The sequence below is a fragment of the Loxodonta africana genome, chromosome 4 (assembly GCF_030014295.1).
Source record: "Loxodonta africana isolate mLoxAfr1 chromosome 4, mLoxAfr1.hap2, whole genome shotgun sequence".
Taxonomy (NCBI): Eukaryota; Metazoa; Chordata; class Mammalia; order Proboscidea; family Elephantidae; genus Loxodonta; species Loxodonta africana.
Genome location: NC_087345.1, coordinates 112535633 through 112548989, shown reverse-complemented (window position 1 = coordinate 112548989; position 13357 = coordinate 112535633). Strand labels below are relative to the sequence as shown.

Sequence of the window (13357 nt, the reverse complement as noted above, 5' to 3'; positions counted from 1 at the left end):
GTTACTAAGCGATACCATTTAAACCACTTCAGAATACGCCGCAATCTAAGCAACTGCATACTCACTCCCTCCTCCTTGAAAAACATGTCTTTTAAAAAGCTGAACATTAAAAAGTACTGAAGAGTAAATTTACTTCTAAAAGATCCTCATGCTGTTTGTGGTAAACCTCCTGAACAGGCAGGGCAGCTTTGAGACCTAGGCAAGTAACTCCCTGCTGTCGGTTGTCAAGCCTCTGAACTCTGTTTCCCCTGCCCTGGTTCAGGGCGCTCACCCACAGAGGGGACCTGATGACTTCCTCTAGAATTAGGTTCTACATTTTTAAAGATAATAGAACATGGCCGAAAGGGAAGCAAAACTTGTTTTGGAAGGTTATTTAACGTAAAAAGAGTATGTATGGCAGAGGGTCTTTTACAGCCAGTGGGGGAAGAAAGGGATGTTGGTGTGTGGAGGATGGGGTGGTGAGGGATGAACAAAACAGAAACTCCGAATGTACAAAAAACACCTGTTTTTTTTTTTAAAGCCTGTCGTGCATCTATTACACTTCCTCCCTTAAAAACGTAAGGGTGTTTTATTATTATTAATATTATTATTCCTCTTGAGCCCGTCCTTTCTAAGAACGCGGCGCAAGGATTCAGGCGGTTTCCTTTCCTGGCTGCGAGGGATCTCCCTGAGCAGAGCTCTCCGGGTTCCCCAGCTCGCGGGGTGCGGCGAAGGGCAGGTGGGTGCGGCCGTGCGGGTGCTGGGGGTGCAGCGCCCCTGGGGGCGCCACTTCGTGCGGCAGGAGGGTCGCGGCGGCTGCGCCCGTCTTCTCGGGAGGGGGCGACAACACCGAGGACAGGCAAGGGAAGGCGGCGGCGGCGGCGGCGGCGGCAGCGGCGGCGGCGGCGGCCGCCGGGGCGGGGATGCCGGGGTACAGCAGCGGGAACGGGGCGGTGGCTGCCGGGTACAGGTACTTCTCCAGGCCGCTCTTGTCCAGGAACGGCTGCATGTAGGCGGCGGCCGCCGAGGGCGAGAGGAAGTAGAAGGGCAGGCAGAAGGGGGCCGCGGCGGCCGCGGGCTGCGCGAAGGGCGCGCCCCCGCCTCCGCCGAACGCCACCAGCGAGCTGAGCAGGGCGGCGTCGGGTCTCAGCAGCGCGGCCGCGGCGGCCGGGTCGGGCCCCAGGAGCGCGGCTGCTGCAGCCGCCGCGCCGCCCCCCGGGCCTCCGCCGCCGCCGCGGGAATCCAGCTTCATCCTCTTGGGCGCCGGCGAATCCTCCCCGGTGGGCTCCTGCTTGATAGTGACACGGCTCGCCCCCGCGCCTTTGCCCTTCTCGCGATCCGGCCGGGCCTCGGCCTCGCCGCCGTAGCCGCTGTCGGTGTCCGTGTCGTTTTCGGCGGCGAGCTCATTGCTGGGCTGAGTCCGTTGGATGACAGGCACGCAGTGGGCGAGGGGCTCCAGCTTCTGCCCCACGCGCTCCAGGCAAGGGACGGCCGCGGACCCGGCGGGTATTGCGGTCGAGGGAGCGCCGGTGCCTTTGCTTAGTGGGACCTGTTGAGTCAGTAGCTGGGGGGTGGGCAAGAACTGGGTGGCCACGGCGTGCAAGTGGTTGATCAGCTGGACACACCGCGGCTCCCTGGGCGTCCAGCTCTCAAACCGGGAGAGGTATTGCAAGACTTCTTTGGCGCATGTTTGAAATCCCGAGTGGAACGCATCCAAGTCAGACTGAATAGGCGATTTCAGAGATCGCTCCCCTAGGGTGAAAAAGGGTGGTGGGGGGGGGGGGCAGGCAGAGGAATGAAGGCGAGAAGAGAAGAAAAATACCGACGTTAAAACATCTGCTTGTCACGTGGACCCTGCATTGACTAAAGTGAGCTCGGTTTTCCTCTGTAATCGAGTGATATAATCCACCGGTTGAGGACAGAAGGTGGGTGGCGGGGGTGGGTAGCATGGGGGCGCTCTACTGCCAGCTGAAAAACCAAAGAGGAGAGCGTGCGACCGCCACTTTAAATAAAAATATGATTCCTCCGAGCTCTGCCGAAAGCCTCTAGGATGCTTCGGGGAATGGGCACTTTCCAATGAAGGGAAAGTATAAGCAATCTAACAAATGATAGTGAGACCCTGGGTTCACGGAAAGGGGGAGGTCCTAATACTGCTCGCCTGTGGGCTGCCCTGCTTCATCAGTATGGGTTGGCCTCCGCGAACTGACTTACCATTCTGTAAAGCAATTATCTTCTGGTGCTGCTGCTCCGTTAAGGCTGTTAAAGCTTTTAAGTGTTTCAAAGTTAATTCCAAGACTACCGCTTTCTCCAGATGCCCCAGAGTCTGCAGTGGTACAAAAGAGGAGGGGGTACTTGTTTACTTAAAAACACACACTTGGCTGGACTGACTCTCCATTCAGCACAGCAACTTAAACACTTTGAAAGAATACTACTATTCCTATACTACTCTGAGCTTCCCACAAGACAGGTTATAAATGATTTCTTGCCTTCAGTTGTGAGCACCTACTCTGAGTTTGTGGGAAACTCTGTACACTATAGCACAAGTTGTAAGCCAGGCATCTAAAATTTACATTTATTTTTACATTTCTGGGAGATCGTACCACGCTATTAACACGCCCTTGGAGAGCAGCAAAGAAAGAAAATGTGCATCTTACTGTCAATTTCAGATGTTCAGGCAGTAAATCTTTCAGTTGAGCAATGCATTCATTAATTCGGTCTCTTCTTTTTTTCTCTATTAATCTGTGCGGTAATTTGTAGGTATCCTTAATACATGAAAGTCATGGAAGAAAGAAAACAATAAGCTAAACGTTCATTTGCTGCATATGACAATACACCCCCCCCCCCATACTAGAGGATAAACTATGCCCAAGAAATCTCTTTCTTCTGGACTGTTCTGAATGCAATTTAAATTCAGGTATGATGTTTAATCTCCCCCAAGAGTATAGATCAAGCCACTTAAAATTCACAGTTGGGGAAGCGCAAGGGCTGGAATATGTTTGCGGGCTGTGAAATCAATAGCCCTAATTAACTATCCAGGCAGGTTATGGGGAGCATCGGAAACTTACACGTACCTTGCTGTCGTCTCGCTTCATGCTCCTTTTGGGTTTACACATATACAAAGAGGAATAGTCCAGTCTGCAAAACAGAAATCAGCATCAGACACCCATTCGGGGAGGGGCTCTGCTGTCGCTCGCTCCATACCACTTTCTGGATAAGAAAAAAATCTAAACGAAGCCTAGACAGATAATCGCAAGGGTGCCTGCACCTTACCCTATAAAATCTCTATGTTCCAGTAACTGTCTTTCTTGCAAATGAGCAATTCCTTCGTCCATGTTCAACCGCTGTCCGTTTTCTCTGTTTCGATATTTGGGGCTCTGTTCTATAATCTGTGGGACGGTAGCCTTGGAAGATCTTGGGGGATCTGTGCGTCTCCAGTCTCTCTCTCTCTCCCTCTTCAGTGCAGTGTTGAAAGTGTGAAGCAGTTGGTCCCCCCCACCCTGCGCTCCCTCGCTCTCTCGCACACACACACGCACATACACACGCACATTCGCGCCGGCCCCACTGCGCTGGTAGTTTGCTCTCACTCCGGGCAGTGTTTGGCCACAGGGCACGCGCGTCGCCGGCCAAACCAGCATCCAGCTCACGTGCGGAACGTACCATCCGCGGTCCAGCCCGGAGGGGGGGCGGGGGAGGAGGGGCCGGGCCGAGCCGGGCCGGGGCGGGAGGGGGGGCGTCAGGAGAGGCGGACGAGGGAAGGCTAGCGGCAGGAGGGGGCGGGGACACCTGATCAGGGCCACCGGAAAGGAAAAACAACTTTGGCCAAGCTATTCATCTTCCCAAAGACGCTGCAGTCAGCTGTGGGAGGGGGAGGAGGCGTAGGGGTGCAGGCGAGCCAGGGCTTTCTCGGGTCCGATGTGCGACTCCCTGGGTTGGTCGGTTATTACGGTGCGGGGACGTGAACGTGGCTTTTTCCTTTTCTACCGACTGTGCTGTTGGTTTCGACCAGGGAAAGGAAAGAGAAAGAGAATTCGCAGTGCGTAAACTTCAGTCCCGAAGGGAACATTTGGAGACTTATTTGTTCACCACCCAGTGGCCTGCGGGACCCCTCTGCGCTGGCTGGGGGTTGCCTCTAAAAGGGACAACTTGAAATCCACTCGCTGAAGGATTTAAAATAAATAATGTAGTCACAGGGTCAGAGTGTCGCAATCCAAGTGTCTTTCGGCGACGCGGTGTCCCTGGGCCACCTAAACTTCCCGCAGCAGCCGGAATTGCGGTGCCACTAATCACAGCAGCATACGAGGACGTTTGGCGCCTCGTTTGCTCCCGGAGGAACTCGGCAGGGAGGCGCGAGAGGAGGAGAGGTGTGGGGGGGGGGGGGACAGGAGGTGGCACGAGAAGGGCTACCGTGGAAAAGCAATGCAGCATTTATCACCACTCGCCAGCTAAACTCCGTCGCCCCTCTGCGCCTCGGGTGGCGCTGTGTGCTTCCCCACCCCCATTGTGTGATAAGCGACATTGGCAGTGTGCAGAGCCCACGTTTACTACCGCTGGCACCTCCAGTGCCTCCCTCCTTAATCCTGTCTCAAACGGGTACCAGCACAGGGCCAGCAACGTGATCCGATCTGCGGTTGCTGCCACATCACTGCGCGGGGAACCCGTGCGCGCGCGCGCGCTCGTCCTGCAGCCCCGGCGCTTGGCACGGGGAAGCACAGACCAGCGCGAGCCGGGCTACCTTTCCCCAGAGCCATCACCGGAGCATGACTCACTGCTAGTGAGAGTTACCCGGAGGTGCCAGAGACTCGCATAGCCCACGCCGCTCTGTTCAGCGGGCGGCAAGAGGCCTCGGCGGCCAGGGGAGGGCTGTCCCGTGGGACTCCCAAGTCTCCAGCCCTCTGATGCAGCTATTCGGGTCTGTCGGGGGTAGGGTGGTGGTGAATAGAGAAAGACAGAGCGCGCAAAGGTTTTTCCTTCTTGTACCCGAGAGTAATATTTACATCCTCATTCTCCCCGAGTGATTCCAGAAACATTAATTATAGTTAGTGGCACGTAAACCAAAGGGAGAACGCCGGATGCACAGGCACCGTGGTACAGCAGACACTGGAGCTGTCGCTACGTGTCCGCCGGTCCGCCCCGCCGGCGCGGGTTCCGGGGACAGATCTGGGTCGCGGGAAGCAGCGGCTGGAGGAGGTCACGTGTCTGCGGGAGTCGCGTCTCCTCTCCGCCTCCTGGAGCCGCCCCGGCCGCGGCCGCTCGCGCTGCGGCAGTCTCCGGAGTCCTGGGCGGAAGCGCGCACCGCGTCTGGCTGCTTGACTCGGGCGTTGACGGCCCAGGCTCACCCTGGCGTGAGGAGGCACCCTCCATCCGTCGGCTTTCTGCTTAGAGAGCCGTTTTAGGTTTCTCGACTTTGGAGCATCAAACAGGCAGTTTAATAATCATAACACTTGAAAAAGAAAAACTAGTTTTAAAAATGGCTGGTTTTAAACCTCTGTCCAAACTGGTTCCAAGTGCAAATAGAGCCTTAAAAAGCGGCATTTCCTGGCAGCAGTGTATCGTGTTTTCCTCTTATTAATTGACGAAAGGGTAAAAATGCAGTTGGAGTGAATAATTATTTAAAAAAAAAAAAAGCCAAACATCTCCTCAGAATGTTTGTAGTAGGAAGGGAGGTATAAATATTTATTCCACTGCTAAATTTCACTTGAAAATGACAGCTATTTAGTGAGAATGAAATAAGAGTGGACCACTGCATCTTGGCCTTGCCAATAGAGCAGACAAGACACAAGGCAGACTTCGGACCAAGGCAAACAGGGACCCCTAAAGCAAGGAGGAACAAAGGAAAGGAACCTAGGGAGTCAAAGAGTTTAGAAGACTGTAAGAGTATAAACTTTCCATAGTTTAAAGATAGAGGCCTAAGGTGGCAAATGAAGCCTTTTTTTCTTTTTTTGTTACCACTTGTATCATCTGCTCCAGGCTTCCCTATTTCTTGATGGAACATTTTTTGTTTTCTCTTCCATTCCTTAAGTTTTCTGATACCCAGCTCAAGCTGTAACTGGGATCTTTTCTTTCTTTCTTTGATAGTAACATAGCTAACAGTTATACAGCAATTACAATTAGACTACCAGACACCATCCTAAGGACTTTTCATGTATTAATTCACTGATCCTTTCCCCAACACTGTAAGATAGGTGGAGTGTCAGGGTGGTGCAAAAAATGTACTAGGCTGCTAACTGAAAGGTAGGCAGTTTGAGTCCACCCAGAGATGTCTCTGGAGAAAGGCCTGGAGATCTCTTTCTGAAAAAAATCAGCCATTGAAAACCCTATGGAGTACAGTTCCACTCTGACACACATGGGATTGTCATAAGTTGCAATCGACTCGATGGACATTGGCTTTTTTTTTTTTTTTAAATAAGGTAGATACTATTACTGTCTGTATCCTACAGATGAGAAAATGGATATGTAGTGAGATTATAAAATGTGCCTAAGGTCTCAGAGCCAGGATTTAAGCAAGCCCAGACAGTGAGCTCCAGAATCTCTGTCCTTCACCATTACCCCAGATAGCCAAGGCCCAAGTGTTAGCTGGTTGCTTCAGGGATGTTTTTCTATTTACCAGCATGAGTGTGCACATTTATTCTAGGTGTGTGTGTGGCGGGGGACGGGGGAGGGGGAGGTGGTGTTGAAAGAAAATTGAGGAAGGGTGAAAAATTAGCATTTGAGCTGATAGCAGAGAAAGGAAAAGGTATGAAAAAAGAAGAGAAGCAGTCTTTCGGAATGTGATTCAGTTGGCACATAGCTCTGTATTAGTATTAGTGTAAATCCAAAAATCCTAATGGGTACAATTCCATACAGCTGGACTCATGGAAATACATTTTAGAAAAGGCTGAAGCTAACTGGCCGTTCATCATCTCCACTGAGCAAACCAAACCAAACTCTAATGCGAAGGCTTCAGGTTAGTAATAGGAAAAGTTCACCTGTGGTGAGGTTAGAAATGGGAAAAAAAAAAATTTTTTTTTTTTTTTAACAAAGGAGAAGACGATTAGAATGCCCTCTTGGATGTGTTTAAAAATAGGTTGTGTCTTATCTTTTTAGGAAGGCTTAATGCTGTCCTGCTGAAAGCCAGGGAGACACAAGATGAGTCAAAGTCCCTTTCAGTCTATAATTAAAGAATTTTGTGATGCCATACTTTCATTAAAAATATCCATCCTTCTGCTTTTAATAGGTGAGGGGGAATCTGCTTCCATTGCTTTTCTTTGGTTAAGTAGGGAAATCACTATAGAGAGTGTAATGAAAGAGAACACTTTGCCCCAGTTTTTTTTTTTTTTTTTTTCTTCCTCCTGCTTGGGTATTCTAAGCCCTATGCTCATTATATTCACCTTGTGACTTTGGAAGTGCTTATCATGTTGGCTTGCAAAGTCTTGGATTCTCAACAGAAGCCGAACTCTCCTGAGAGGATTACTGTTTCCATGGGGAATAGAGATTTTCTGCCTCTTTAGAGTTCTGCAATCCCTACGGCTCTCTTGAGGAGATGACTGTAAGGGGTGTTGGGATGCTGGATCTGATCCAAATTAACTATGCATCTCTGAGGACCTTGACAGCATCAGATCCACCTGGGAGTGTGGAGCCTTCTGCCTGTCCTGCCATGAAAGAGTCCCACGAGGTAGGCAGTGCCTTTCTTAATCACCTTGGTTTTGGACAGAGGACAACAATTTACATTGTACATCAAAAAAGGGAATGTAGCCCACTTAGCGAGTTTGTAAAAAGCTAAAAGAAAAAAAGTTTTGGTGTTGATGTATGTGTGTGTGTGTGTGTGTGTATGACAGATCAGGGATGTACAAAAGATCCTTTTGGAATTCCTTCTCTTGATGTGCAAGCCTGCTCTCAGAGAAGAAGGGCCAGTATTGCAGGCACACCACAGAAAGAAGGCTGGCTCGTGGAAGGATCTTAGGAGGGCAGGGACCCCACTGATACTGAAGCAAAATATGGATTTATAAATTATCGATATTGTTTGTTGAAGGTGACAGATTTAAAACTCCAAAATAGAAGGTGAGGCTTTCCAGTTGCATACTCAACAAATTAGTGGGAGCAGCACACATGTCCCTATTTAATTTGTAAAATACTTAAGTCCTCCTGTAGACTACCAACTGTGTCTTTGTGGTTATAAACCTACACATGAATCACGTTTTATATTTATATAATGCTGCTCAAGAAGTTTATACATTTACTAGTCTTCTCATACCACCATGGAGCAGGTAGTATTAAGTATAGGAAATGAATCTGATTACTGTAGAAATCATTTGTGTTTTTGTATTTGTGAGATGATCACAATAAGCACTCCTGCAGGAGGTCTTGAGTTTAAAATGTGCATAATGCTCTTGGGATTCTTACATTATAAAGATGACTAGGAGAGAGCCAAGCCTAAGACCACTGGCTTGGCTTGATCCCCCTGGTTCTCTTCTCCCTTGTATCTGCCCAGTCCTTCCCTGTGCCCATGTGCTCCTCATGTTAATTGAGCTTGGCCAAGAATGAGACTGGAAAAGTAGAGTGAGGAGGAGAATCTAAACCCACAAGGACCTTCCCAAAGTGGTTCCTATCTTTTCCTCTGGATTTTCCTGGTCTAACTGGATGATGGAACCCAGAGGGGCTGCGTGAAGATGGGGCCTTTTAACACCTGTGGTTTCCCTTCTCTTGTTACTGCTGATGAAGATCCTTAGAAAGTCTTCATAGAGATACATGTTTATGTGATATGTGGCATATCAAAATAGAAGTAAGATGTACTGATCAGTTGCTTATCTTTCCTGCCCATTATGGGCATAACCAGTTGCTGTTGAGTCAATTCTGATTCATGTGTGTCAGAATATAACTGTGTTCCATACGGTTTTCAATGGCTAATTTTCAGAAGTAGATTGCCAGGCCTTTCTCCTGAGGTACCTCTGGGTGAACTCAAACCTCCAAGCTTTCAGTTAGCAGTTGAGCACATTAACTGTTTGCATCACCCAGAGACTCCTATTATGAGCATTAGATCCTTGAATCAGTTGTCAGATGGTGTACACCAAATCCAGAGAACTACTTATAACAGAATCTGGTATTTTATAAAGGCAAAAAAAAGACTAGTTAAAGAGGATTTAACTGACAGAATTAGAACTATCGATATAAATTTTATTGAACAGTTAACTTAGACCAAGAATTTATATATATAATAATCACAAAGAAGTAATTATAAATTTTAAATTATAAATATAAATTATATATTTTTATATATAAAATAATATATTAACTTATAATTGATACTTATTTATAATCCCTACTCACAAAGAAAGAGCGCTGGTGGTACAATGGTTAAATGTTTGGCTGTTAAATGCTGGGCTGAAACTCACCAGCCACTCCATGGGAGAAAAGACCTGGTGATTAAAAAAATGAAATCGAACCTGTTGCTGTCAAGTTGATTTCAACTCACAGTGACCCTATAGGACAGAGTAGAACTGCCCCATAGGGTTTCCAAGGAGCGGCTGGTGGATTCAGGCTGCTGACCTTTTGGTTAGCAGCTGAGCTCTTAACCACTGTACCACCAGGGTTCCACTCCATAAAGATTACAGCCTAGGAAATCCTATGAGGCAGTTGTACACTACCATATAGGGTCCTTAAGAGTTGGAATTAGCTCGATGGCCGGGGCGAATTAACCAGTAAGCATGGTACACATCTGCTTATAGTAAGCAAGGTGCGCACGGGCTTAATTGTGCTTACTTACTAACCTTTAGCGCACAATTTCACCTGTTTTTGTGCATTACAGGTTAGTAAATAAACACAGTTAAACCCATGTGCACCTTGCTTATTGGGTAATCTGTCCCTGTTGATGGGACATAATAACACTCACAAGGAAACAGATGGAAATCTAGGCTGTGTGTGAGGATCAGTTAAGAGCTGCATTTGAGCAAAATAACAACACCTTAACCAAACTAGAAAGGAGCCCTAGTAGCACAAGGGTTAAGTGCTTCGCTGCTAATTGAAACATTGGCTGTTTGAACCACCCAGCAGCTCCATGGGAGAAAGACCTAGTGATCTGCTCAGTAAAGATTACAGCCTAGAAAACTCTATGATTCAGAAATCACTCCAGACAGCCCTACTGTGTCACATGAGGTTTCTATGAGTCAAAATCAGCTCAAGGGCACCTAACAGCAGTAACAACAACAACAAGCAAGTTAGCAATTTCATTTTCAGTCACATAGAAGGAGTTTGGAGGTAGGGATTGCAGAGATAATGTGAAGGTAATAGTGCCATCAGTGCAGCGGTGTTACTAGGGTTGGTTTCACCCAGTGTGGCAATTTATGGTGTCACCCCCCCCTTTCTAATTACCACAATATTGTAACAAAAACACTTGAAAATTTGACAAAATCAGTGGCTATAAAAACACCGGCAGCAATGAAAACAACAACGTGCTTGTAGCCATGTGATTGGAAATGCCATGGTAATTGGGTAATGCAGTACAATGAATTGCTCAATATGGCCCTTCTAGCCATTTTTTTTTTTTTTTAGCCATAGTCTTTGTAACTCCCCCAAATAATTGGGTGGGACCATGCTAATAAGGTATATGGAACCCTAATGAGATATGGAGACTGGTCAGTTTTGCCACCCTACTAGGCCTAAAGTGAACCATCCCACAGGCAAGAGGAGAGAATCTCACCACCACCGAGAAAGAAGAGCCAGGAGTGGAGTGTGTCCTTTGGACCTGGGATCCCTGCTCAAGAAACTCCCGGAACCAGGAAACTGAGAGAGAGAGAGAGCTGTAACACTAAAGACAGCAAGAAGTGGTGGCAGAGAAATGGTGGCAGGAGAAACCAGCAGGAGATGGCACAGTGGGTTTCCTGGCCCACTAAGCAAGGAAGTTGGGTGCCTTTGGGCAGGAGGCTTGCTGTAGGGGTAGGATGCCTCCAGGCACTTGGTGGAGCTAGGCTTGCTGACCCATGGAGCTAGAGCTCAGCGCCTTCAGGCGAGGCTTACTGGTGGAGTGGGTTGCCTCGGGACACTTATTGGCAGACCTAAAAGAGCTTTGTAACACTTTCCCTGGCAGAGGCGAGAGGGTTGGGAGAGAGGCATGCCTGCAGGCACAGCTGAAAAGAGACTGTCCTGATGGAAGAACTGTATCTGAGTGTCCCTGAACCTGAGTTGTAACCTGTTATACTTCCCTAATAAACCCTATAGCTGTGAGTATGATCTGTGAGTTCTGTGTGGCCATTGCAACAAATTATTGAACTCTTCAGAGAGGTAGAGAGTGCCGTGGGAGGGACAGTTGGTGTCAGAATTGGTAAAGATGGTGGAGAGAGGAGGCATGTCTGACCTCCACCTCGTAGGAATCAGCCTTGGCCTGTTGATCTTAATTCTCCTTCTCCCTTGTGAAACTAGAGGAGGTCAGATACCACCATACCATTTTTACAGGTAATAATGACAACTCTGACTGGAGAGGATTAGAAGGTTCAAAACGTAAGTTAGCATAGATTTTTAGCCTTGTAGGTATATTGATACATGTAAGCTGGGCTTATGAAAAATATTTTTATTATTATAACTACAGGGATATTTTTTATAAAAAATAGTAAATTTCTTCTGAAACACTACACAAAAAGTTTATAGACAGTCATTTTGGTGTCTCCCCCTCTGACAGTGTCACCTGGTGTAGTCTGCACCCCCTGGAACCCCCTAGCGATGCCACTATATCAGTGTCCCAGACACTCACTTTTTGCTGTACTCTCCTTAACACTGGCTTTAGTCCTCAAGATTGCCTTATGGTTGTCCTCAAGATTGCCTTATGTTTGTAAGATGGCTGCTGGAACTCCTGAAGGATAAAAGGGTGTCTGCCAGCTGAGCAATTCCTTTTTAAAGAGCTTTACTTATAAGCCCCACCCAATGACTTTTTCTTACATCTTAGTGCCCTTTCCTATCTGCAAGGGTGGATAGAAAATATAATATTTTAGCTGAGGCTTCCCCAACAATGTAGGGAATCTTTTAGGGAGGAGGGAGGGGAGAATGGATAGATATTGGTTTGGCCCTAGCCATCCCTGCGGTGGTGTGACTAAAGGAAATGGCTTTTTCAGGTTGTCTTCTTTCTTCATCAGTGAGTCTTTTTTCCTCTGCTCTGCCATATGTGTTGGCGGTGTCCTTTTATTGTATTAGGGTATTTAATGACCCAGTGTCAGAGAATCTTCAGTCTTTCCATCTGCAATTGCACAAATTTAACTAACTCCTTAAGCCCATGGTCTTTAACATCTGTATTTTAAAGTTCTAATAATTATAGAAATCTGTTTAAGGATGGAATTTATCAGAGTTTTCTCTTCTTGCTGTAGAAAGCAAATTGCAGCTGTATACTTTCTGGGAAAGGATTGTCTTTTTATGTGGGGCATCTGTCCTCTGGTTGTTCTGTCTCTGTAGCTCTGCCTTCTGTCCTTGGCATTTGGGCTGAAGAGAGCAACTTCCAGCAGAAATGCGGTCTATGATAGCTCCCACCTGAATGCAGCTAGGGTTTTGTTTGCCATTCACTTCTTGGCAAATTATGTAGGATAAAATTGCTTTAGAATCAGAAGATAGGGGAAGACCTATGTGACTGACGTGGGTTCTGGAGTGGATGCAGGAGGAAGGAAGAAGTAGTTGAGTACAGTAGAATGGAAGTAGAGGCGCCAGTCTCTAAGGTTGGGGTTGGGAGATGTTATGGTTTGAATTGTGTCTCATGGCTAGGCCATGATTTCCAGTATTGTGTGATAGTCCATCATTTTGTCATCAGATGTGATTTTCCTATGCGTTGTAAATCCTACCTCTATGATGTTAATGAGGCAGGATTAGAGGCAGTTATGTTAATGAAGCAAGACTCAATCTACAAGATTAGGTTGTGTTTTAAGTCATCCTTTGGACTTGGGGTCCCTGTGCTGAGAAGCTCCTTGACTGGGAAGATAGATGACAAGGACCTTCCCCCAGACACAACAGAGAGAGAAAGCTTTCCCCTGGATCTGGCACCCTGAGTTCAGACTTCTAGCCTCCTAGACTGTGAGAGAATAATTTCTCTTTGTTAAAGCCGTCCACTTGTATTTCTGTTATAGCAGCACTAAGTAACTAAGACTGGAGGTGAGCATGAGAAGAGAGCTGCCACCTTTGTAGCACTTTATTATGGCTCAGGCTTTAAGTCAGGTGCCTTACAATCATTGTTTAGTTCTTGAAACTCTTTGACCTAGGCACCATTAACTCCACTTTTCAGGTGGACAAACTCAGATTCAGAGACTTTCGGTAACTTGTCTTTTCTCATGTAGTAGATGACAAAGCCAGCAACAGGAAAATTAAGGCCTGAGGTGTACTATGGGGTGTTTTTACTGGCAGGAGTCTAGAGTTCTAACAGTTGCTTTCTCTC

At 47.5% G+C, this 13357-nt stretch overlaps 1 protein-coding gene and 1 long non-coding RNA gene across 3 annotated transcripts in view; one reads left to right on the top strand and one right to left on the bottom strand.

The window, feature by feature from the left end:
* Nucleotides 1-301: 301 nt before the first annotated feature.
* Nucleotides 302-3600, bottom strand: BHLHE41 (basic helix-loop-helix family member e41). 2 transcript variants are annotated; one of them, XM_064284468.1, is made up of 5 exons: nt 3250-3600; nt 3045-3114; nt 2634-2741; nt 2191-2302; nt 302-1731 (listed from the first exon to the last, which is right to left on the bottom strand). In XM_064284468.1, exons 1-5 carry the CDS (start codon nt 3309-3311, stop codon nt 632-634), a joined length of 1452 nt encoding a protein of 483 aa, XP_064140538.1. In that variant the 5' UTR covers nt 3312-3600; the 3' UTR covers nt 302-631. The 2 variants fall into 2 exon arrangements, with proteins under 2 accessions (XP_064140538.1, XP_064140539.1); XM_064284469.1 differs by having other exon boundaries at nt 3051-3114; nt 3250-3598.
* LOC135231223 (uncharacterized) overlaps nt 302-13357 on the top strand; it is a 57524-nt gene continuing 44468 nt past the window's right edge. The window contains exon 1 of the long non-coding RNA XR_010321879.1: nt 302-718. This is a non-coding gene — a long non-coding RNA (uncharacterized LOC135231223). The remainder of the gene's footprint in view (nt 719-13357) is intronic.

Bases quoted from the DNA above. Each gene is read 5' to 3' on its own strand.
- BHLHE41 (XM_064284468.1), bottom strand. From the start codon at position 3,311: ATGGACGAAGGAATTGCTCATTTGCAAGAAAGACAGTTACTGGAACAT. The intron at 2,742-3,044 runs GTAAGTTTCCGA...TCATGTATTAAG, and splicing joins GAGACGACAGCAAGGTACGT to GATACCTACAAATTACCGCA. The intron at 1,732-2,190 runs GTAAGTCAGTTC...TTTTCACCCTAG, and splicing joins GATAATTGCTTTACAGAATG to GGGAGCGATCTCTGAAATCG.